Source organism: Tupaia chinensis, unplaced genomic scaffold (assembly GCF_000334495.1).
Source record: "Tupaia chinensis unplaced genomic scaffold, TupChi_1.0 Scaffold000185_1, whole genome shotgun sequence".
In the NCBI taxonomy this organism is placed as follows: Eukaryota; Metazoa; Chordata; class Mammalia; order Scandentia; family Tupaiidae; genus Tupaia; species Tupaia belangeri.
In genome coordinates, this window is record NW_006159660.1 from 1,327,082 (window position 1) to 1,353,577 (window position 26,496).

General features: G+C 37.2%; 1 protein-coding gene across 1 annotated transcript in view; it reads left to right on the forward strand.

The window, feature by feature from the left end:
* The window catches only part of CNTN3 (contactin 3), a 304,699-nt gene that overhangs the window by 21,276 nt on the left and 256,927 nt on the right, over positions 1-26,496 (forward strand). Inside the window, exon 2 of the mRNA XM_027771124.1 lies at positions 9,651-9,777. Coding sequence (XP_027626925.1) covers positions 9,651-9,777 — 127 coding nt within the window. The remainder of the gene's footprint in view (positions 1-9,650; positions 9,778-26,496) is intronic.

Below are 26,496 nucleotides of genomic sequence, written 5' to 3' on the forward strand. Positions count from 1 at the left end.
GCTGAGCATTTTATTTTCCTTTCTCCTCTTAAAAATGCAATATGGCCTTTTCCTTTCATTCTACTGCACTGATCATGTCTAGCTTTTAGCTTCAGGTGACAAAAATGCACTGGGGTTTCCTTTTCTGGTACACAATGTTTGAAGTTAAATAGTTTTTATTGGTTCAGAAACTCAAAGATATGCGAACTGTGTTTCAACTCTTCTGTTATATGTGTGTGTGTATATATATTTATATGTGCAAATATATAAATATATTTATGTGATAATTATATCCATATATCATATTTACATAAAATATATACTTATGTTTACCACATATATACACACACAGGCACTTCTCACATAATGATTAAGTTCCATTCCTACAACTGGGTCATTAAGTGAATTGGTTGATAAGCAAGGAGCTTAAAGGTGGATGTCTTGTGGTGCATTGTGGCACCACAGAGTAGGTATTGTTCAATGGCTACCGCACAGTACCACACTAGAATAACACCATTCTATCCATACAAAAGACGTATGTTAGATAAGTGCCAGAAAGTGACAAGACACCACACCACAACAACATAAATATGACGTAATCATTCTTACTTATTTTGTATACTATGGGTGCACAATTAAGTGCAAATTTATAAATGAAATATGTAGTCTTGCATGATTGTGAACACTTAGTGTAGTGAATGCTAACCGATTACAGGGATGGGGCAAAGACTGAGAAAGGGAGTTCCTGAGATTTATACAGACTGGAAAAGTGTATTCCCATACTGGAAAACCAGTGGTAAATCCAAGCAGTCATTAAATAGGTAGGCCACTGAGTGAAGAATGGCTATGTACATTTTAATGTTTTCTTTTACTCTCATGTTGTTGAAACGGTCACAGTATTTCTGAGCATTCATTATTCACTTGACAGTTTCCATATCACAAAGGAGGGGATGCAAGGTCATCTTTTCTTAACTTAAATAAAAAAAAAAAATCAGGGTAGAGACTCTTAAATTTTTATTTTTTGTGTTTGTTTGTTTGTTTGTTTCGCCATTGGATACATGCACTCACTTGAGAAAAACAGAGGTAAAGTAAGAAATCACCCCCCAGAAGAGTTGACCATGCCACATGCAATCTTTTCTCCTCCATTCTCCTCTCTTCTCCTCGCAAGATTGTGGGCATGCATGTACACATAACTGGTGTGATTTTCAAGCCGCCAGGTCTAGCACTCAATCCATGGTTGGCCTTGTGGGAATCTAGCATCTTAATCACATGCCACTTGCTGTCCTGAGACTCTTTTAGAAGCTCCCTTCTTTTAGACCACTTGTTACAGGTTGAATTTTATCCCCTCCAAGTTGTATGTTAAAGTCCTAACACCCAATTCCCCATGTGATCTTATTTGGAAATGGGGTCATAGTAGGTATTATTGAGTCGTGGGGAAAGTCATGGCACATTTTTTTGTGTACAAAACCTAGAAAATTACATCATGACTTTCCCGATGACCTAATCATTGAGATGAAGTCATTAGATGGGCCCTAATCCAGTGTTATTGGTATCCTTATAAAAAGGGGAAATTGGAGCACAACACAGAGAAAGACACAAAGGGAAGATGATATTAAGAGGGGACACATGGAAAAGAGTCACCTAGGCCAAAGAGAAAGGCCTAGAACAAATCCTTCCTCCACAACCCAAAGAAGGAACTAGCTCTGCCCATACATTAATTTTAGACATCCAGCCTCCAGATCTATGAGAGAATAAACTTGTGTTCTTGAAGACACACATTCTATGGTACTTTACTGTTATAGCCCTAGTATACTCACCACACTCGATGGTTGTTACTGGTGTCATAACTCAACTCTTCTTGCTCCCCTGTTTCCCAGCCAAGAACCTCAGAGAATTCTGGGAAGCTCATACTTTTGGTATGTTTCAGTTTCTATAGGAAAAGGCAGCCTCTGAAGGCTAGCAAAACGTAGGTAACAGGAATCACAGATAACCAGTGGTATCTGCCATAGCCTGTTTTTCACATGCTGCACGTGTCTGGCATTCAACTATTTGTTAAAGTGAATTATTCTAAGACTGAATTCTTTATCCTCCCCTCACTTGGGAAATATAAATGGAATTTTATTTTGGTCTTTCCTTGTTTCTTTGGCATTTTCTAGCTTTAAACCATCAGTGCCAAGAAGATGATGTCCTAGTGCTAAAAAAAAAAAAAAAAAAAAAGTGTCCATCTTAAAAATATTTTTTTTTTCCTATGGAATAGTAGGTCTTAGAAGACATATCTTATCCCATTGGATTCTTATTCTTATTCAGATTCTTATTCTGCTTTATTCTATCCAAGCTAGAAAACATTCTGTTTGGGTCTGATACTATATAAGTGTATGAATTATCCCTTTCTATAGCTACACCCTCTTAAAGTCTGTGTTTAATAGCAGTACCTACCCTAGTTTCCATTTTGAAACACACAGCTTTATGTTTATTTTTGTTTTCATGCAGATATGATGTAAATCATCAAGGAAAAATAGGGTATTCTTTCTTTTCCCTGGGAATTTCAGAGATAACATTGTTGTCTTTTAGGAATTTCATTTATTTTAGTAAAAGTAAGGCAACTGCTTAGAATCCTTGGTCTATTTCTCTTTGTCAGTCTTCATAAAAATTGTATAAAGTATGACCATTAGAATTGATTGGCCACAGTTTGATCTTTTTCGTGACATTACCTTAGGACCTCATAAAGTTTGTACTTACATTCAAAGGCAGTTATTCTTGGTTGCCAGTGGGTATTTGGGTGCAAAAAAATAACACCTTAGGATTGGATTTTTAGACTTATTAGTCCTGTTCGGAAATGTTATATACCCTTTATTTTAGGTTGTAAAGTTAAAACTGAGCTTTGGAGCCAGGGTAACATATCAAAAAAATGCCCCTGTCACAAAAAGTAAAGTTTAGCATCAATCTAAATGTTACATTGAATCCATTTAGTTAGGCAAGAGGTCCCCTTCTGTTTTCAGTGAGGCTGCTTTTTGCCTTTTGCTGGTTGTGAATGTCTGTGTGTGAATAGTCATGGTTCTGGCTTTTTGAGGATCAAAATTCTTTTTGAAGAAAATGTTGGATAATTGCTTTTAGATTAGCAAAGACTTCAGAATCTATCTCTTTGGGTTTATATCACTGGCAAGAGATGAGCATTACCTCTCAGCATCTCTCATCATCTATTTCATTCTAGTGAAGCAAGATTGAGTGGTCTTTGTCTCTTTCCTGAGTATGAAGCATGGACTGACCTGTCATGTTTGATTATTAATCTGCACGTACTGTTGAAGAGTCGTTGGCGGCTCCTGAATGGTCGCTGCTGGTCTGAACAGCCATTAGGAGTCTTAAAGTTCAGAGAGGTAGATTTGTGTCTCACAGGCTCTTAACTCCAGTGTCCCCAGGAAACCCCAGTGTTGAAAAAGCAGTGTGATATTAATATTCAACTCTAACCCTGTTTAGGACAATGTGATTTCATAGGAAGTAAAACAAACCAAAGAATGAGAGTTTGGGGTCTGATCCAGGTCTTATCAAGAAACTGTGTTACCATGGTTGGATTGTTTAACCTCTCTGTATCTCACTTCTGTAAGTGCCAAACAATAGATGAGAAGACCAGATTTTACTTTTCTTTTAGGGTTTTGGGTGTTCTGCTTTTTTGCTTTTGTTTTTGTTATAGGGTGAGCACACTCACCAGAGAGAGAGAAACAGACAGTGAGAGGGAAAGTGAGAAATCACCCTGCCAGAAGGGATAGCCACCCCACCCACAATCCTTTCTCCTCCATTTTCTTCCTAGGATTCTGGGCATGCACGTACATGTACCCAGTGTGATTTTCAAGCCACTAGGACTAGGGCTTGAACTATGGTCAGCCATGTGGGAGCTCAGCATCTCAACAACCACACTACCTGCTGATCCTGAAAACAGAATTAAAAGCTTTATCAGTCTCCAGCTGAAAAATAGTATTTGTTTCATATGGAGTTGTTTTAAAAGTTTATTCATGTATTTCTCTTTTAAAAAATTATTCATTTAGTTTTATTTGTAATTTATTTTAATTTGACTAGAGAGAGAGAAAGTGAGAAAGGAAGCCACCAGGCCTGGAACTTGAACTACGGTCAGCCGTATGGGAATCTAGTGCTCTAACCATCATGCCACCTGCTAGCCCCCATCTATTTCTTTTGAGAGAGAGTAGAGCGAGAGGAGCATCCCCAATGGAGTCCCATGCTATGATCCATTCCCAGCTGAGTCAGCCTGCACAATGGGCACATGTGCACCTAAGAGGGAGATCCTAGGACATGAACCCAGAATCCCCCCATGTGGGACTGGCTGCGCTGCTGCTATGCCACTGCCAAGCTTTTAAAGTTTTTTACTGTGAGTTTTTTTTTTTTTTCTTAGTCATTCGACTAACAGATATTGAATAACTACCATGTCCTAGGAGCTGGGGATATAGCAATGAATTCAATACAAGTAAATAAACTCATATGTAAACAGATTTAATGTTTATATAGGGAGCTCATGAACTAGTGAGTTGTACTTTCAATATATGTCTGTGACTGGTGGAAATTCATGAGTAATGACTGTGGGTTAGAAGAGAGGAGGGTGCTCATATTTAAACCAACATAGATATTTATACTAAGTTCTGAATGATAGAAAGAAACCAGATCACAGGTCAACCTCATGACTGAGTAGTTAAGGGAGCTGGATCCTACATGACTGACTGGTTCAAATCTTGCCCCCAGCAGATTGAATAACACTTTGGGGGCTTATATATGCAGTATGCCCCCAAATCTTGGATTTGGGGGGAGGAGGGAGGGAGGGAGGGTGGGAGGGAAGGAAACAAAGAAGGAAAGAAGGAAGGAAGGAAGGAAGGAAGGAAGGAAGGAAGGAAGGAAGGAGGGAAGGAAGGAAATGAGAGCAGAAGAATAGTGAGTGTATGAGTCCAAAGATGATGACAGCATCTCTGAGAATCAGAATCAAAGATAGTGCCACCAGACCTCAGGGAGTAGGAGCTGGAGCTAGAAGTAACGTGGGGATAAATGAGGCAAGGGGCATACATAGTATAGTACAGTGCCTGGCACACAGTAAAGATTTCATATGTTAGACCATTAGCATTTATTATCATTCTCTCAAAAGGGTCCCAGAAAAAACAAATAGTTATTTAATACCTTTACTAAGATGAATAGTGGATCTCTGAAGAAGAAATATAGCATCATTTGGAATTGAATTTTCGTTAGATAATGATGAGATGGATGTCTGAGTTTTTATTCTGGTCACTTATTGAAAAACATTTTTTTAATGCCTCTCTTTTTTATTTAAATTACCTCATTAGTTTTTCCTTAGGTTTTTGCCATAGGATGCTCACAGGAGAGAGACAGAAAGAAAAAAATGAGAAATTGCCCCTCAAAAGGGATGATCACTCTGCAATCCTTTCCCCCCAGGTCTCCTCTCTGGTTTTTGGGCATGCATGTACATGCACCAGGTGTAATTTTTTATGCTGCCAGTCTGGTACTTGAACAATGGCTGGCCATGTGGGAGTCCAGCTTCTTAGCCACTATGCCAACTGCTGGTCCCCTAAATTACCTCCTTCTCATCTCAACCTAAGTTTTCTTCTTTTGGTTTCTCTTGTCAATTTATCTGTCATTTTCAAATTTATACCATTATGTTAATGCATTATTGCTTTAAAGCTCTACATAGGTCAGAGTTTATTAGATAGATGATGCTATATTGAGACCAATAGGTGGCATAGTGGTTAAGGCACTGTACTCTTCATGCGGCTGACCGTGGTTCAAGTCTCGGACCTGGCAACTTGAAAAGCACTACAGGTGCATGTACACGCTTGCCAAATATCCCATTAGGAGAATAGAGGAGAAAGGATTGTGGCATGGCCAACCCTCTTGGGGGTGATTTCTCACTTTCCCTCTCACTATCTATCTTTGTTTCTCTCTGACAAGTGCCTAGGGTCATATGGTCAAAACCTAAGGGAAAAAAAAAAAGATGATATATCATCTCATAAATGAATAAAATATATCATCTGTACTAAACTAGAAGATATTTGGCTAGAAAAATGCTATGAAAAATTCACCATATTTACAGATATCAGGAGCATTTTCAATTTTCTAATATAATAAACTTAATGGAACCAGCTCTCATTTTGTTTTTATTTATTTATATGCAGTAAACTGATTGAGGTGGAAAAAATCAAGACATTAAACATGTGGTTCCTTTTAAGTAAGAGTGTTAGGAGCTGTTTTAAAGCCTATTTATTCTGATGTTTGTTGTATTCTGCAAAAGAAGATCGAGGCCATTTTCTTTATAGCATTTTATCCTAAGAGAAAGGTAACAGGTAAAGGAGGGGTTAAGGAGTATAGCAAGATTCTTTTTTAAAAGATGGTGAAAGCTGTAAGGGTTAACTGCAGTGATATTACAGTGGAAAGGATGCAAAGCTAAGTAAACTGTGAAGTTTGAGAGCACAGTCCCAGATTAACCTCACTTTTTGACACCAACTTCAAGTTTGTAAAGATTTCCAAACCTCTCTCAATTTTGTGAATTTGCTAGAAAGACTGACAGAAATCACTGAAAGCTGTTATATTCATAATTGTGATTTATTTCAGGGTAAGTATTCATACTAAAATCAGCCAAAGGAAGAGACAAATATGGTAGAGTTGGTAACAATTTTTAAAATTCATTCCCAAAGATGAGATCTCTTGCCATTCAGAGTCATGAAGTCAACTTACAAGACCTAAACTGAGTGTCTATGGCACCAGTTTTATTTGGTGTCCCAAGAATGGAGTCTACTCATGTATCTTGAGCTGGAAATATAAAGACATACAAAATGAGGTAATGAGGGGATGAGATAGGGTGATAGAGGGGAGGAATATTCAGAAATTTTCCTGTAAAAGGCAGGGACTTCTCAGAATTCCAAAACCTGCCTCCTTTTCCTCCTTAAAGATCATTGCAGTGATAACCGTGGAGATTGTCAACAGTCGCGGTGTTGGGAAATGTTTCCTCTCTTGAGCTATAGTAAAGTCAAGACATGTTTTTTCTATGCAAAATGTTTCATGACTTTCTTTTTCTTCTTCTTTTTTTTTTTTTTTTTTTTGAGAGGTGTTTGCTATAGGGCACATGCACTTGCTAGAAAGAGCAAGACAGAGAGACAGAAAGCCAAAAATCACTCCCGGGGAGATGGCCATGCCACAATCCCTTCTCCTCCATTCTCCTCTCAGGATGTTGGCTACGTGAGCACATGCACCCGGCATGAGTTTAAGTCACTGGGTTTGGGACTTGAACCGTGGTCGACTTCATAGGAGTCCAGCGACATAGCCATTATGCCAACTGCTGGTCCCGGCATCATGACATTTTTGACAACCCAGTAGTTTGCTAATGCAATACCACGGGCTATAATGAGTTTGAGGAAAGGTGATAGTAGTTTCAGGTGCCATATTGGTTCCATTCAAGCTGAGTTTTTTGTTTTTTTGTTTTGTTTTGTTTTGTTTTGAGAGATTTTCACTGTAGGGCGCGTGCGCTCGCCAGACAGACAGAGAGAGACATAGAGACAGAAAGCGAGAAATCACCCCCCAGGGGGGATGGTCACGCCGCAATCCCTTCTCCTCCATTCTCCTCTCGGGATCTTGGGCATGCACGCACACGCGCCCGGCGTGAGTTTTAAGCCCCGGGTCCGGGACACGAACCGCGGTCGACTACGTGGGAGTCCAGTGACATAGCCATTACGCTAACTGCTGGTTCCCTCAAGCTGAGTTTTTAATGGAGGCCTTATCTTAATTATTGATGTGTGTCCTGTTACTTAAAACAAAAATGAAAACACCATTACGGTCAGTGAATAGTATGAGCGTGGGCTATATGGTGAGTGACAGAGGCTGGAAGGGTCTGAATGCTAAGATTTTGTCCCTAGGATATGTTATCCTCCTAGCATCAATCTATTACCAACCAGAGAAGGTCACTGAGCCTCAGTGTCTAGAATTTTTATTGTAGTTTCATTATGGAAACTTGACTGGTTGATTGCATGGGTGGTTAAGCAAGTGTGTGTGAATTCAGTCTACAGATAATCTTGTGACCTAAATTCTCCAGCCAGAATCATATAGTTGGTTCTTTGGACACCAACCCAAGACTATTGGATGTGGCCAGCCCCACCTTAGATCAAGTGTGGCTCAGTCCCACCCTAAACCAATGAACACTTGCAGCAGCTTTGACATAGATTACCTCCCAGAAGCTGAGGACAAAGGCTAGACCAAGGACAAGGCTAAAGTCTTTATGCAAAAGGCAAGAAGATGTCCTTGCATGCACTCTGGAGTCAGTTAGTCTAGGGTGTATGTTGTACATGCTAAAATGAACTTGTGCATTTGTTCTTGTCACCTAACTACTCTTAACAGTTCAAGATTTCTCTGCTGTGTCTTGAAGATAATTACAGTGCTTACCTTGCAGAACATTGTATTAGTAGACAGATCTGGACACATTGAATTCAGTTAGCCATTTTGTGTGCTATTGCTTTTATCATTTCAATGATTATTTAATGATCATGTTACCACTTTATTATTGTTGCTGCTATGCTAAATATTTTCATTAATGTTACCACTGTTTAAAGTAGTCAAAATGTAAGTTTATAGTTTCAGAGTGTTTTTGTTGCTGCTTTCAATTTAATTTTCTTTGTCTAACTATTGATGGAATGTCTTGTCTATTAGTCTGTTTATTCATTCTCTGCTTCAGTAGACACTCCTCTGCAATTTTGCTGAGCATTCCAAGATAGGAGAGTAGAAAGCATTTATTTATTTATTTTTCAGTGATTTTGTTTGTTTTCAGAAATGCTCTGGCAAAGATTACACAACTGCATAAGCAGTCACATAAGCATTTGGTGATGGCATTATCTCGTTTCTTTTTCAACTCATAGCATAATGAGAGAGACTGTTCTTTTTTGTGTGCATGTGGCAGTTCTCCTCCAACATGTTGGAGTTCTCCTAACCAAAGGAGAAACATTTTTTAAAAGACATTGTTCCCTGCTGTATCCTTCTTTTCAATTTGCTAGTCATAAAAAGAAATCTCAGCACATATTGAGTGTTTTTAGTTCCATATTGCAAAATAACATTGTGAACAAGATTTGTATGCCTAACAAATCTTAGACAATACCTAGGTATTCAACTGGTTTGGAATTCAGCTTTAGTTTTGCAAAGAGCTTATGCCAGAAAAGACTTCCTGTCATAGGCTATTCACCAATGAATATTTAAGTATAGTTTGTTTTTATAAAAACTAATTACTACCACTTTATTTATAGTTTGAAGTGGTCTTATCAATATGGCAGTGTTTATTCATACAAAATTTTATTTTCCTACAGGTGTTACTGTGCTGTTAAGAATGGTTCAAATGATGCCCCTCTACAAAGTAATGCCTGTAGAGCATGTCACTTTGTGGGCAAGTAGGACTGTGTGTGTGTGTGCGTGTGTGTATTGGGTTGTTGGAAAAGTCATGATGCATTTTTACATAGAAAAATATGTTATAACTTTTCTGACAACCATATACATACATACAAAGTATATATTTTTAAAGAACAAACCCTCATTGCTCATTTTCCTAATTCAGTTATAGAAATCAACTTATACAATACCTTTTACTTATTATTATTATTACATTTTTTTGATGTCTCCCATCCATATAGGTGAGCTTCTCTTACAAGGCCCTGTGTTTATCAAAGAACCCAGCAACAGCATTTTCCCCGTTGGTTCAGAAGATAAAAAAGTAACTTTAAATTGTGAAGCAAGAGGCAACCCATCACCTCATTACAGGTACAGTGGAAATTTTAAAAATTTAAACAAACAAAAAAAGCTATGTGTCAGTTGTGATTTCTTGTTGCTGTTGTTGTTGTTGTTGTTGCTTCAGTATATTCATGTCAGGGCCAGCAAGTCATATAGTAGTTATAGTGCTGGACTCCTACATGGCTGATCATGGTTGGAGTCCTGGACCTGGGAGATTAAGAATCACACCAGGCATCTGTGCTTGCGTGTCCGAAATTCCAGGAGAATGGAGTAGAAGGGATTGTGGCATGGCCGACACCCTTTGGGGGAGATTTTTTACTTTCCCTCTCACTGTCTCGTTCTCTTTCCAGTAAGCATGCATACCTTATGGAGAAACCTAATAAAAAAAATTCATGTCATCAGTGAGAAATAATATATGAAGCTGTAGTTGTATGATATGTTTAACAAATCTGATACATGAATATTCAAGACTATACTACATATATACATATACATGTATTTGATGATTTGCCCTTATAATGAGATTTCTCATTTAAAGAAAAAAAAATGGTAGAATCTCTTAAATAAGGCATGTCTTTTCTTGATTTTAAGTGCTAATTTTACAAGCTTGGATTTATGTGTAGTCCTCAGGAACACATCCATTGTGGAGATAAAGTTGAGTGTATTTTAAAATAATTTGAAATCATAGTTAAAAACATACTTTAGTGTCCTTCCTTCCTCTGCCATTGTATGGGATATGTGTTTGGAAGTTCATGAAGTATGAAGAAAAATAAAATATATTCTTAGTAAAGTAGTTTTAAATATTTTTTTAACTTTTAAAATGATTATTTATTTAATTTTATTTATTATTATTATTATTATTCAATTTGACCAGAGGGAGATGGGGCTTTGGGGGAGAGGGAGAAAGCAAGCTTTCAGATCTAGAACTCACACCCCAACCATTTCTCCACCTGGTAGTCCCTCAGTAATTTTAATTATAAATGAAATGATAATAATTTCATTTATCAGATTTTTAGCACATTAAAGTCAGTTTTTCAAAGATTATGTAGATAAAAATACATATTCATCAAAAATGTTGAAACATCACAGAATATAGAAAAAGAAAAAAATATATCTGAATTCTCGCTGTAAATAAAAACTAACATTTTTAAGAATGATGTTGGATTATTTGGATGGCACGAGTATTTACTTTATTAAACAACACAAGATTAACAATTTTTACTCATAGGGGTGCTTAGGGGACCCATTTTAATGAAGAGATGAATTATTTATAAGTAGCATATGCTCCTTTCATGAAAGTGACTGCGAGAAAGTGCTCAAGGCACCTTGAAAACGACATGCTCTTTCAAGTACTGTGAGTGTCAGCTTCAAAAACTCTGTTTACACTCTTAGTTTGCCTGGCAAAACCTGCTCTATATCCTGAAAGCAAGCAAACTTCAGTCTGTATTAATAAAATTCTAAATGTCTAGAGTAGTAATTTAGATCTTACTGGACTTCCATTGTTCTCTTAAGTCCATATAAATAATAGAAGACAACAGTCACTGTTAAATTGGGTCAGAATTGGGTTAGAAGGTAGACCTTTGTATTTTGCATCTGAAGTTAACCAAGGTCAGTCTCTTTAATGATATTTAATAATGTATTTATTAAGCACCTACTGTGTAATTTCAGCAAAATAAACATTATAGTTCCAGGTTACTGGTCAAAATTGGCAGAGATGAGAAAAAAATTCTCTTAGTCTCTACTCCTTGTAGAAGTCAAAGTATAACAGAACATCAGTAAAATAAGAAACCATATTTTATAAGCTAGTTCAACTAGTCAGACATAAGCATTTACAACATCTGGAATTATTTTCCTTATTTAGGGAATGATGAACACATCAATTTAGCATGACATTATCCCGGAAATATTTTACCAGCATTTTTGTGAGGTATTCTAACACCTTCTAAATGCATGCATTTGTTTCTCCCTGAATGGAAGATTTTTCTCATAGACATGGCTGTAAATATGATAAAGAATCCTTGAGAATGACTCATGTGTGGGATGTCTTTCTGTTGTCAGTAAAGTTGTATTTCCTGGCATTTATCTCATGAATATTTTTGTGATAAATGCGTTCAGCTGAAAAGTTGTCAAGATATAAGATTTAGCCATATAGGAATGTATTTCTAAATAAATATATTGTTTCATGATTTTAAAATAGCCAAATGTCTTGAGCTTAGGAACAGAAATAACCTTTTGTTGTAATTGTGTCTTTATATAGCAGGTATTCATCATAATGCTGTGGAGTCTGAGTTTAAATGTATTGATAACATGCATAAAATTTTGATGAAGTAGTTTTGGTGTTTGCATGGTGATCCTTATGTTTAAGAGTATTTCCTGGGATGTCATCCTAGCAATTTATATATTGCAGTTTAAACAAAATCTGCAACTGAGGCTAGGAGATATGTGACTTAGATCGATTTATTAGTTTTAAGTATAATTAAGTGAAGACATTGGTTTAGCCCAATAGAGCAGGCACTTTCATGATAGCTTTAAAGATTTTCTAAAGTTAAGTTTTCTAACCAACATAAAATTTCACTTAAACTAAAGGTGTATAGTCAATAGAAATTGAGACCTTGAGAAAAGCACAAGGAAAATCCTCTTTTCATTCTGAAAAATACCAGGATTTTCTGCAACAAGATACAACTCTTTGTTATTCATGTATTAGTAAGAATACATTGGGCCAGTGGAATAAACGGAACACATAAAGAATAATGTGGGTTACACTTAAAACTTTATCTGTTTAGATGACACCTTTATTTTTGGCCTAATTAATTTTTCTAGTTTTTAACTTTAATAGTCAACTAGGTAATATTTTACAATATAGTGAGTCAACTAGGTGATATTCCACAGAATAATGAGTGTTCTTAAATGATCCAGAATAAAATATATTTGTTTTTATTTTAACTATCCTTCAAAAATTATAGATAAATAGCATAAATATGTAGCAACAGTGAGGACTTTAAAAACAAAAAATATAGGGAATTTTTATATGAAATTAGAGAGAGTTTATGTTTGTATGTATTTATAAATATAAGCATATAGGCAGATTGATAGATAGCCAACCAAGGAAGAGAATTAAAGGGTCCTGTGAAGTCACTTGTCAAAGGCAATCCAAATATATTTCTAAAGATTCAGAATAAAGTTTTGAGTCTCATAGAAGAATGTCCTTTGAAAGCCTAAAGACTACCTTGTAGACTGAGGCAAATTGTCTGTTGAGAGATCTTGTCTTTGTTGTTATACCATTGGGTAAAAAGAACTCTTAATTGGCCATATTAGAAATCCAAAAGTTCAGAAATTCTCAAGAGAAATCACTTGTCTTAGGGTTTAATTGAGAATTTCATTCTTTCTTTTGCATTTGCCTGCACAAGCCCCAAAGCCTAAATTTAAAGGTTAATTAGTATTCAGTCTCATTGTAATTGCTGATGTTGCTGAAAGAGGTTACCCCGAGGAAGTATTAATACTTTTTTTTTTAATGGGATAGATTTTGCTCTCCATTAGGGTTAGAAATGCTCAACATTTGCTAAGACTAAAAACCCCAAACCTGGTCACTTCTGATGCCATTCAACACTTAAACAGATCACATATTTGAGCTAGACTGGAGAAAAATTTAAATGCCAACAGGGATCAGGCAAGTAACAAAACCGAATAAGGTAGGTCTGCTTCAAGAACATAAGCCACATTGAATAATGACCAGAAACTGTCATTCAGCCATTAGTCTATCATATGGTTACACCAGCTTCTCAACACTGGCCACTTATTACCATCTAAGAGTTCTAGACCAATATTACAAACCTTTTTAAGAAATGTTTAAATTCAGAGAGTTTCTTTTTGGAATTTCTCCATATTTAATGTTAACTATGCTTCTCACAGACATAATGCAGGCCAAAGAATTTAAATCTCCAAGTTGGATGTGCCCACGTGGGCTCTGTTTTCAGCTTAGTGTAGCTCAAAACTTTAGAGTTGTGCTGTCCAATATGTAGCAAATACTCACACATGGCCCTTGAACTTTAAATCCATTAAACTAAATTAAATTACAGGTTCCATTTCTCAGTTACAGCAGTCTCGTTTTAGTGCTAGGTAGCTAGTGTATCAAACAGCCCAGATGAACATTTTCATGCTTGCAAAATATTCTCTGCATAACCCTGCTCCAGAATGACTCTTGGATACACAACTTTTTTCTATAAATGCATTTCCATTTTCCCCCCTCTTCATAAGTGAACGGTACATCATTCTCTTCCAGCTCAGTAGACTAAACTATTTCTTTTAAAAAAAACAATTATTTAATTTTATTATTATTATTATTATTATTATTATTTTAATTCACTGGAGACAGAGAGAAAGAAAGTGAGAAAGCAAGCTGCCAGTTCTGGGACTTGAACCACCATCATCCATGTGGGAGTCCAGCGCTTTAATCACCACACCACCTGCTGGTCCCTAACGTAAACTATTTCACTGAAGTACAGCGAAGAATCTTGGATACATAAGTTGTAAGGCCTGAACATCAGTCAGGTAGAGGACTTTCTTGAATACAGTTTCCCTTAAGCTTTTTGCCTATAATGGAGTCACATCATACACATATTTAATTTACTAAGAGTCAACTAAATGTGTTCAGTAGAAGAAAAGGGAAATAAAATGATAAACTAATTTCTGATTCATCCAAGGAGTGCATGTAAGGAAGTTCAAGTTTATTTCTTATCTATATATACACAGAGACCTATTTTTGTGTATAAATAAATGTATATCCCACAAATTGTGTGTATGTGCTATATATATTTCATTCATAATACATGTATGGTATATCATATCCATTTATGATATATATGTTGTATATTATATATTTCCATAATAATATGTGATGTATTTTAAGTATAATTTTTTTAATTGCCAAAGGACACGTGTGTTCCCAGAGAGAGAAAACAGACACAGCAAGTGCCCCAGGATCATGCCACAGTCTCTTCTCTGTTTCTCTGTTGGTATATCCATCATGCACTCACATGAGCCATATGTGTTCTTCAAGCCACTAAGGCCAGGATTCAAACCATGGTCAGCCATGTGGGATCCAGTTCTCGCTCTTTCTTTTTTAGAGAGATTTATTTTTGCTATAGGACATGTGCACTTGCCAAAGAGAGACAGACAGACAGACAGAAGGCAAGAAATCGCCCCCTGGAGAGATGGCCATGTCAAACTCCCTTCTCTTTCATTCTCTTCTAGGGATTTTGGGCACACATGCTCTCATGCCTGCAGTGTTTTAAGACACTGGGTCTGAGACTCAAACCGCGGTCAACTACCTGAGAGTCCAGTGATGTAACCACTATACCATCTGCTGGTCCCAGGATCCAGCTCTCTTAACCATTGCACTATGAGGGCAGTCCAAATATGAATTTGATTATGCAGTTTGTCCCTTTTGTGTATTTTATCACCATGTAAAAATCTCACGTCACTGTACATTTTATTTTTATGCCCAAGGCAAATAAGTGGTATCATTTCTCTGAATTTTTTTGGCCTTTATGGAGCTATAATCCTTTCTGCTAGATTTCTAAGCCAATACTCTGTCTTCATTCTCAAACTCAATTCCTTTCCACATCCTCACTTCTCCAGCTGGTGAGCCTTGGTCTTTACAACCTCAGTCAGCCTCTAAGAGCAATGAAATATTCACACAGTTGGAATGATTGCAGAACATACAAAATAAGGAATGTCTGTAGTGCCTGAGGCAATCAGAAGTTGATAACAATGCTTTCAGGGCTTCTAAACTGGTCTCTACTATCATCTCTCCCAGCTCTCTTGAGACCCTCAGTGCAGGATTCCCTGTTCCAACAATGTGCCTGCCTAGTGCACCCCAGCCTATCTGTGTCAGAAAACCTATCAAAAGGAAACGTGATTGCTTGGGAGGCTATTACTCCTTTAAAGGTGAAGATAACGTGTTCCTCATCCTTATGTTTCCAATGTCTGGCAAATAGTAAATGCTCAATTTGTTACATTCAGAAAAAATGAAATGAAGTTAACAAGAGGGAAAACAAATAAAGGGAATTTAGGATTGTATCGCTTTTCAGGAGTCAAGACTGGTATGAAGTATGACAGTCTCAGAAACAATCAATAGTTATTATACAGAATTTTTCTTTTTTTAAGTTTGCTATAGGGCCTGTGTGCTTGCTAGAAAGATACAGAAATACAGTGAGAGGGAAAGTGAGAAATCACTCCCCTGGGGGTATGGCCATACCACGGTCCCTTCTCCTCCATTCTCCTCTTAGGATTTTGGGAACCCACACACACATAATCCAGTGTAATTTTCAAGCTTCCGGTACTGGGACTTGAATTGTGGTTGGCTATATGGGAGTCCAGTGCTTTAACCACCATGCCACCTGCTGGCCCTTACACAGAATATTCTTAGGTTTGGACTGACGCCTCTCTTGGCCCTATTTTAAGACAGATTGCCTTTAGGTGATAATACTGGCTGTCAGAAACTGTAAGCCTACTTATATCCTCCCCAAAATATCAACTGAGGGGGAAAAAAAGGTATAATCTTCATAGTCTGATCAGAATCCTGCAGTCAAATCAGAGTAATATGAAATAAAAATATAGCTAATTCTATCAGGGATCATCACTTGTCAAAAATGTGAATGTTAGAGTAAATGTCGTAGCATAACAAAGTAAATCTCATTTTTTTTGTTCCTCTTTCATATGTCCCCTCCCCCCCAAGTGGAGTGAGAAGGAAGAATATGCACATATTGATGAAATGGTTTTTTTTTTTCTTTTCACTTGCCAGAAGGCATGTGTACTCCTCAGAGAGATGGGGGTTGGGGAGAAAGCGCTCCCTGGTGGGGAGTAGTCATGCTGCAGTCCCTTTTCTTTTATTTACCCAACCTGTCAGGGTTTGGGGCATGAAGACACATGTGCCTAGTATTTTTATAAGTCACGGCAGTCCAAGATTCAAACCACAAACAGCCATGTGGGACCCAGCTCCCTTAACCTCTAGGGTATGGAGCTCGTCCCAAACATAAGTTAAATCAGTTTAGTGACATATATTTCTAACCACTTAGTAAGGCCTGGGATATGAATGTTTTGCTTGGCCAGGCCAGTCATTCGAAGAGTGGAATGTTTAAAGGAGAGAAGGCAGCTGCTAGCTGCTGTAAGAAAAAGCTAAAATGGATGCAGGCAAGGCCAAAATAGCAGCCATTTGTAACTCTCCTTGCAGTAATTTTAAGACAGTCATTGATGGAGTTGAACCAGGCTATAGCCCTGTAAACTGTTCAGTGGTTTTTAATCTAACCCCAGTGTAGCTCTAATCTTTATTTTATATGTGTATGTGTTTAAAAGTTATCAGTGAATGAGAAATGAGACTCTATGTCATAAAACACATTTTAAAAACCCAATTTAAAAAAAAAAACACTGCATCACAACTTAACTCATTTATATCTTCAGCAATTATTGCTGAAGCCTAACTAGTTATTTTTGGATAAAGTATTGAATATGCAAATTCAGACATTCATTCTTTCAAGGGCTGCAATTATTCTCATCACTTCAGTAAACATATTAACAAACATTGCATTTGAACACAAATGCATTTGCTTATTAACTTGAAAGCCGCATCTAAAACCACAAATTGCTTCTGTGATTAAATTCCTAATTTTCCTGTCAAACCCCAAATAAAGTATTGCCTGTTAATTTAACAAGTGTTTAGTGTAGGCATATTTCCCAAACCCAGTCTGAGCCTTCAAAAGATTTCAGTAAGTTATTTTGTTTGTCTTGCTTTGTTTTATGTAGAGGTCTAAAATGTGACATTTGTTTCTCCAATATTGTTTATATTTCCACCTTCCTGACTAGCTTTTGAATGATAGAGTAGATGGCCTGATGGGCAGTAACTTTACACAATCAACTGAGAGGTGAATTATATCTTGGAATTCTTTTTGAAACAACCTGAAGTCATCCAATTTATTTTCAGGTTTTTTTTTGTTTGTTTGTTTATATATATATATATATATACATATATACTCACACACACACACACACATATGTAACACACCCCCCCCCGGGGGGGAATGGCCATGCCACAATCCACAATTCCTTCTCCTCCATTCTCCTCTCTGGATCTTGGGCATGCACCACACATGTACCTGGTTTAAGTTTAAGCCACTAGGTCTGTGATTGGAACCGCAGTTGACTACATGGGAGTCCAGCAACATAGTCATTACACCATCTTCTGGTCCCTTTAGTTTCAATTTCAAGGGATGATGTTCTCTAACCTTGTTACCAAGTGGAAGTGGAAGACTCAGTTCAGAGGTTGATGCCTTAAAGTATAATGACAACAAAATATATCTGTATTTATAATCATTGGTATTATTCTATTACTAGTATGGATAAGAAGGTATTATATTTTATAATAACTACCATGGTAAATCATAACTAGTAAGGAAATGAAAATAACGATGAATTCATTTCCCATCTTTGAGATTGGTTAGTGACAGTATGTATGACACTATAAGTGAAGACTATATGGAGGTTAGCTTTGGCTTTGGCTAGAATAGAGGATGGAATTAGATTATTCCATTTCGGAAACTTCTATGAATACTTTCCATGTAACAAGTACCCTGATTGTGACAGTTCAGCTGTGATCAAAATAGTCATCATTTAGGAAACAGCAGGTGGTGTGGTGGTTAGGGTGGCTGGATTCACACATGGCTAACCAGAGTTCAAGTCCCAGACCTAGTGGCTTGGGAATTATACCAGGTGTATGTGTGCATGCTTGCTCAAAATCCTGAGGGGAGAATGGGGAAGAAGTGATTGCAACGTGGCCATTCTCCCAAGGGAGTGATTTCTTGCTTTTCATCTCTGTCTCTCTCCTCTCTGGTGAGCGCACACACCCTATGGCAGAAACCTCAAAAAAATTTAATAACATATTTTAAAATACAGTCATCACTTAAGCAGCATCTATTAGATGCTTTAGAAGCACCTTCTAATCCTGAGAATTTAGACATTAACATTGATTTATTTTACTGCTCATGGAGATCATGTAGTGCCTAGGAGAAAGAGGGAGAGTCTCAGTAGGGACTCATCCTGCTGTGATCCCCTTTTCCTAGCCCTCCTCCAACTCATCAGGATCCTGGTGTGTTTCCAAGCCTACCTGAAGATCCCGATCCACAGTTGGACACATAGCTTCCTGCATAGTAGTTCATTTTGCTACTGACTGTGCCAACGGACTGAAGTTAGGCTTTTTATGTACTGATTTGTCTCATTAGTATATGAATTTCTGTTGACACACACATACACATTCATTCATTCTTTCTCTATCCATCTCTCTCACATTCACTTACACATACAAGCACACACATATACAACTTGTGCTTTGTATGGGAAGACAGTGATTCATGGGTCATCAGTGTTTTTGTTTATTTCTAAATATCTCATATATCAAGTACTTTATATGCTTTATATTCACAATTTAAAAACTGTTGGGACCAGCAATTGGCATAATGGCTATGTTGCTGGACTCCCATGTAGTTGACCGAGGTTCTAGTCCCAAACCCGGTGACTTAAACTCATGCCAGGCAAGTGCACATGTGTGTGCGTGCCCAAGATCCCAAGAGGAGAATGGAGGAGAAGGGATTGCGGCGTGGCCATCGCCCCCCGGGAATGATTTCTTGCTTTCTGTCTTTGTCTCTCTCTGTCCTTCTGGTGAGTGCACATGCCCTATAGCAAAAACCACTCCAAATAAATAAATAAATAAATAAATAAACAAAAAAACAAACAAACAAACTGTTGGTCCAAGGACACATAGCTGTTTTAAAGAAATTGTATTTGGGGACCAGCAGTTAGCATAATGGATATGTCCCTGGACTCCCATGTAGTCAACCATGGTTCAAGTCCCGGACCCAGTGGCTTAAAACTCACGCCAGGCACATGTGCGTGCATGCCCAAGATCTTGAGAGGAGAATGGAGGCGAAGGGATTGAGGTGTGGCCATCTCCCCTGGGGGTGATTTCTCGCTTTCTGTCTCTCTGTCTCTCTTTGTCTACTGGCAAGTGCACATGCCCTACAGCAAAAAATCTCTCCAAAAAAACAACAAAAAAAGAAAATGTATTTGAATTATTTGAATGTGGAAATTGGCCCTAGATTCCACCATTCTTTTGTATTAGACTTGGCCCAATTATCTCATTCACTTTACCTGCCTATCCAGCATCCTGTTGTGTAGAGGATGCAACTGACATTTAGAACTAGATTGATCAAATGTGTACTACCTCAGGAAGGCCGATAACCCAGGACTCCAAATTCCAGCACCCCAAGTGTTCAGGTCTAGCTATTGGACCAGACACAAGTTTACAGAGAACCTCCATACAAGACAATTCAAGGGGGACAAGCACTCATTGAGTAAGAATCATATTTGTGAAATATGAATAATAAACCATTTTGCACTGTGGATTCTAAAAGCAAATCCTAATTTGTGTAGAATGAGCATTTGAACAGTGAAGGCTGCCAGTGAACTTATAAGATCATTCAAAAGTGTTACAATGTGATGATTATGCAAAGGTGCTTAATCTTGTGACATTTGCCTCCAAGCTAAAGCTACAAGGTTAGTCTGTTTCTGGAGCACAATGTAAATGTTATGAGATTGAAACACCAGTGTATGTAGCCCCAAGAGCTACCAGGCTGTCTGCTTTTGCTCCAGATCACTGCATTAAACCTTTTGGAATGGAATTTGGTTATGTAAATATACTTTTATGAAGTTTTTGATAATTTTCATATTTTTAAAAAGATTTCCTTCTGATACTTGGAGTTTCTGGTGAACTTTAACATTCCCTGATAAAAATAAAAATTTGTGTCTTTTACAATAGATTATGAATGTACAAAACTCAAAGGCGATAGCTACCTCTAAAACGTCCAAGATTTATGATCGAAGTGTGCTATTTACCTATCACTCTTTACAACTTGAGTATATGTTTATGTAGTCTTGACCAGTTGAATTGAAACACAAATTACAACAAAAATTAGTCTAACTGGTAGATTTATTGCATGCATACTTTATGAAAGAAGCTGCGTATGCCTTCAGTTTTATTGAATATTTCTTATATAGATGGAAATACGAGATGTATTTGGAAAGCAGACTCAACTATGAATATTTGGCACTAAGAACTTAGGCACACTATTTTATTTCACGAGCTAAAATAACCTTTAGAAGCCCAAGCCCAGAGATTACTTATACATTTCAGGATTTAAGCAAAAATAGCTCTTTTAAATTCACTTATTTTCAGCAAGAGGAAAAACAATCAGTGTTTAAAAAGAGATTGAGAAATTTTCTATCACCTGGGGATGAGTTTCATGTAATGAAGATTAGTGTTAGGAAGGAGGAAAATAATTATATTGCTTTGTTAAAATAAAGTTAACATTGTTCAGGGTATCTCAAGTATATCTCAGCTCTGAAGAGTTTGCTAAAACAAATTCACTAATGCTTTTTGGTACAGCAGAAATATATTTAATAAAGAATGGTTTTTGCTTTTCCACGTAGTGAAATAATCTAGGGATTGTGTCTACATGATGAAGACCGAGCTAAAGGAAGTGAGAAGCATTTGTGCATAATGGAACAAATCTTTTCCATTTTGGTTTTTTAGTCAAAACTTTGGGATGATAGCTTTTAGATTTTAGATGCTTAGTGAAATAAAGTATTTTCCTACATATTTTATGGTCTCTTAAATCTTTCTAGCTATTAAATAGGCAAGAAGAAGTACTTCTCCATATTTTTATTTATCTTTACAATTTTCCATATAGCCACTGCAGTTTTATTATTCATCAGCTAAACACAGAAACACAATTTTCAAATGAAGCCATCAGGCATGCTTAGTCAGGCCATAAACATTCTAACTCCAGGGCTAAAATGCTTTTATTTCCGCCCCCTAAACAAACTGCACTTCATAGGTAGGTTACAAAAACACCAGCATCCTTTGTCATGAGAATTTTCCACTCAAAAGTGTTAGGAATTAACTGCATCACTACTGATTTGAATTTAGAGTTTTTCCCACTTCAAGTATTTAATCAGTAAGTAACTAACAAACTATTTAGATTACAACAAATTAAGCCCACCTACTTGTGGTTTATAATCAGATTTGTTCTTTTCTTTTTTTTTTTTTTTGGTAAGTTTCTTTCCTCCATGAGAGAGCAAGAGATAGAGACAGACACAGGACAGTCAAACCCTCCAGGATCTTCAGACCACAGTGGCCCCCACCCAAACTTTGCAGCCGTGGATCTTGTGCACACTCACATAGTCAGAGAGGTCTCCTGATGAAAACCTGGAGCCTTCCTTGTGGGTTCACCTTGCCAACTGTTGTTTTTCTGCTATGTCACTGTCCAGGCTCCAAACTTGTATTTTAAAGGTCAAGCCCAACATGTGTCTCACTAATTTCTCCAGGCAGGTACAAATGCAGAAAAACTTTATGAGGAGGATACAGTCTGTTCCACCTAAGGGGAGATGATCAAAGGCTTTGAATTGAGAAGGTGACATATATCTAATCAGATTTGTTCTTTTCTTTTTTTTTTTTTTTTTTGGTAAGTTTCTTTCCTCCATGAGAGAGCAAGAGATAGAGACAGACACAGGACAGTCAAACCCTCCAGGATCTTCAGACCACAGTGGCCCCCACCCAAACTTTGCAGCCGTGGATCTTGTGCACACTCACATAGTCAGAGAGGTCTCCTGATGAAAACCTGGAGCCTTCCTTGTGGGTTCACCTTGCCAACTGTTGTTTTTCTGCTATGTCACTGTCCAGGCTCCAAACTTGTATTTTAAAGGTCAAGCCCAACATGTGTCTCACTAATTTCTCCAGGCAGGTACAAATGCAGAAAAACTTTATGAGGAGGATACAGTCTGTTCCACCTAAGGGGAGATGATCAAAGGCTTTGAATTGAGAAGGTGACATATATCTAAATATGTGCTCAATGGGAGTAGAACACAAGAAAAGCAGAGTGGGCGGACAGGTTTGCCGCCTGCCATGGCATCCACTCATTTGCTGAATGTCTATCCTGAGGAAGCAGTGGGCTGAGAGTTCTGCATGCATTGTCTAAATAAATCTGTAGACCACTTCCATGGGGAAAATGACCTACTCTTTATTTTACATGGGAAACACCGAGGTTCAAGGGACTTAAGTACTTTGTCCATAGACACACAAATGGTAAGGGGTGAGTTCAGCCGATGAACCAGTGAGCACTTTGTTTAATCCTTTTACTTTTTGTGCTTCTCTTATATGCAAGGCATGACTAGGTACAGCCTGAAGATTAGACAAGTGGATGAATGGGGATGGGGCTGGAACTAGGAAACTAGGACAACAATTGCTACAAAAATGTCAGCCCTGTGAGGGCAGGAGCCTTCTACCGCAATCTCAGGATTTAGAAGATTGCTGATACTTGATAAATGTGTTTTTCACTGAAGAAAGGCAAGAAGAAAAAAGGAAGAAAGGGCTTTCTTTCTTTCATTTTATTTTTAATTGCCAGAGGGCATGTGCAATACTAGTAAAAAAAGAGAGACAGAAACAGCATCCTCCTATGGGGTGTGGTCACACCACAATCCCTTCTCTATCCTAACAAAATTTGGGGCACACACATACATACACATGTCTAGCATGTTTTTAAAGCTACTGGGACTGGGATTTGAACTACAGTCAGCAATTTGAGATCCAGTTCCCTTAACCACTGTGCAAAAGGACTGGCCTTAAAGAAGGACTTTTAATCAGTTTTTCGACATGAAATGCACTAGAGGAATTTTTTTCTTCCTTATCCACTGCGGGCAGTCCATGTTAGAGACCATAGAGGCCAGTTCTAAAATTTGAATGAACATCAAATACATAGAGATCTAATTGAGATGTAGATTTTTATTCTGTAGACGGGCTTAGAGCCTAATGTTCTGCCTTTCTAATAAGCTGAACAGTGTTGCTGTGACTGCTGGTCAAACTTTCCCACAAACACAACAGTATGGCTGCTACTGCTGGTCTGCAGACCATGTTGTAAGTCAAGAGTATAGAAAATTCTCATAGAATGTGGGTTTCCTTACACTTCCCTTCCTGGGTTTCTGTAGTTCTAGGACTTGGGGAAAGATTAAAAAAAGAGGTTGGGACCAGCAGATGGCGTAATGGTTACATAACTGGACTCCCACATAGTCAACTGCAGTTTGTGTCCCAGATTTGATGACTTAAACTTATGCCAGTTGTGTATGCATATGTGCCCAAGATCACAAGAGGAGAAGAGATTGCAGCATGGCCAAAACCCTTGGAGGGGAGTGAGTTCTCAACTTCTATCTCTTTGTCTCTCTCTCTCTCTCTCTCTCTGTCTCTTCAGTGAGCTCAGGTGCCTTAAACCAAAAATCTCTCTCAAAGAGAAAAAAGAAAGGGTTCATTAGTGCTCATGGTTCAACTTCAGAACTCTTAAGGGCAGAATTAGTCAAAATGGAAGAAAGTGACCCAAAATGTTCATAAAAACATGGACTTGCCTTGGGAAAGCAAAAGAGAATTATTGTGCAAGCAAACCAAATAAAAGTCAGTAGCAGAAATCTGCTATATAAGAGGTAGCTTTTTTCTGTTTCTTTCCAATTTTGCTCCTTTATGTTTTAAAGAAAAGAGTTGGGCCCTCTAGTTTTATTCTTAATTTCATTTTGCTTTGTTATTAGAAATGCCGCTTTAGACCTAGGGGACTTACACGTGAATATAAAAAGAAAAATTTAAAAAGCTTGGATATTAGGGGAGGGGGAGGTGGCTATCTCAAAAGCCTAGTGGGTAAGTGAGTCAGATCTCACATAGCTGATTGTGGTTTGAATCCCGGACCTAGTGGCTTGACAAACATACTAGGTTTGTCTACATTCATGCCCCAAATTTTGACAGAATGGAGAAATGGAGAAGAGATTACAGTATTATCATGCTCCTTTTGGAGTGCTTTCTCTCTCTCTGGCTCTTTCTCTGCTTCTCTGGAGAGAACACACAGCCAATTAGAAAAAAAAGTCTTGATTTTAAAAATGGGGAAATGATGAAATCATTACATTGAGCAGTAGGGTCTAAACTTACCAAATAATCCATTTAACTATATTCCCAGTCACTAAAATTTTATTATGCATATTTTTTCAGATGCAGAGAATGATACAAACAGTGAACTCTAATTATCAACATTTTTATTATACTTAGTTTAAGAAATAAAATCAAAAAGCTAAATTTCAGTGTATGGCCTCCGATCGCATCCTATTCTGTCTTCATAAGAGCTTTAAATTATCTTAAGGTTCAGGGCTGGCAGGTGGCATGGTGGTTAAAGACACTGGACTCCCACATGGCTTACTGCAGTTTGAGTGCCAGACCTGATGGCTTGATTTTTCACTTTCTCTCTCTCACTCTCACTTACTCTGTTCCTCTTTGGTCAAATTAAAATAAATCAATAAAATAAGTTCAATAAAATAATTATTTTTAAAAAAATACCTTAAGGTTGAAGTTTATCATTTTTATACATTTTAAAGTAAGTTTAGTATGTTCTTAGTATTATTTTCTATGTTTTAAAATTTCAGGTAAGTGATAGGAAATCATATTTGTTTATTTGCTTTTTTATTCACTATTGTTTGTGAGAGTTTTTCATGTTTGTAAAAGTTCATCTGTAATATTTTCACAGTTGTGTAGTATTTTGTTTAATGTTATGCATTTCCATTTGCAATGATGGTCACATTTAATCTCTTTATATGCTTTCACAATATATGATATACAAAAGTTAAATACTTTATTTAATATTAATGATATAATTTTGGATGACTTATGACATAATTGAAGAAATTGGAACTATACTTCGAATGGTGTTATTACTGATCAAACCAATTAATAGTTTGTGGACAGTTGACAACACACACTGCTGGTTAATTGAGATCTTTATCTAGAAAATGAGCATTATATTATTCTTAAAATTATTATAAAGAGCTGTTGAGATGATCATTGTTATAATATGCTAAAATTTATATAACTGATAGCAATATGATTTTATTATCAGAATTGGGTCATCTAGGAGATGGGTATTTGACATTATGGAGTATGAATGAATTTCTAAGATGATGTCTGGGCGTGGCTCCTTGGTATAGTCATAATCCACTGCTCAAAAGAATTCAGATCCTACATGGCCATCATGGTTCAAATTCCCAGTCCATTAAGCCTGAAAACATACCAGGCATACATGTGAGTGCCCAGGATCTGAAGCGAATTGCAACATGACCAGATTCTGTGGACAGTGCTTCTCTGTCTCTCTCATGCACATGTTCTATCATGAATAAAGAAAAAAAGTTAAAGAAAGTAAAATCTACTTTGATAAATCAAGTATACTTATTGTTTAAAAACCTCTAGTTTTTCAGTTTAAACACTCTTGTTTAAAAACCAGCTTCTCTTTTTGTTCCTTTTTCTTTTAGCATCCCATTGGTAAATGTGACTCTGGGGTTAATGCTGTTACTTTTTCAGACCCCCTAGATAGTTTAAGGGTCTTTTACTGCAGCGTACCATTTTGTAAATAGCACTGTGATAGCTTAGAAGAGTGGAGAATGCCTCAAGGACAGGTATTTACCCAGACAAATTGAAATGGATAGTTGAGCACTTATCCAATTAATTTATTAAATGTGCTCAGTCAATCTGGATAAATCAAAGAAATGTGCTTTCTCCTCCCTTCATCACCAGCATGAGATTGGCCTGAAGTAGTTGAGATAATTACCTCAACTTTCTACTTTACC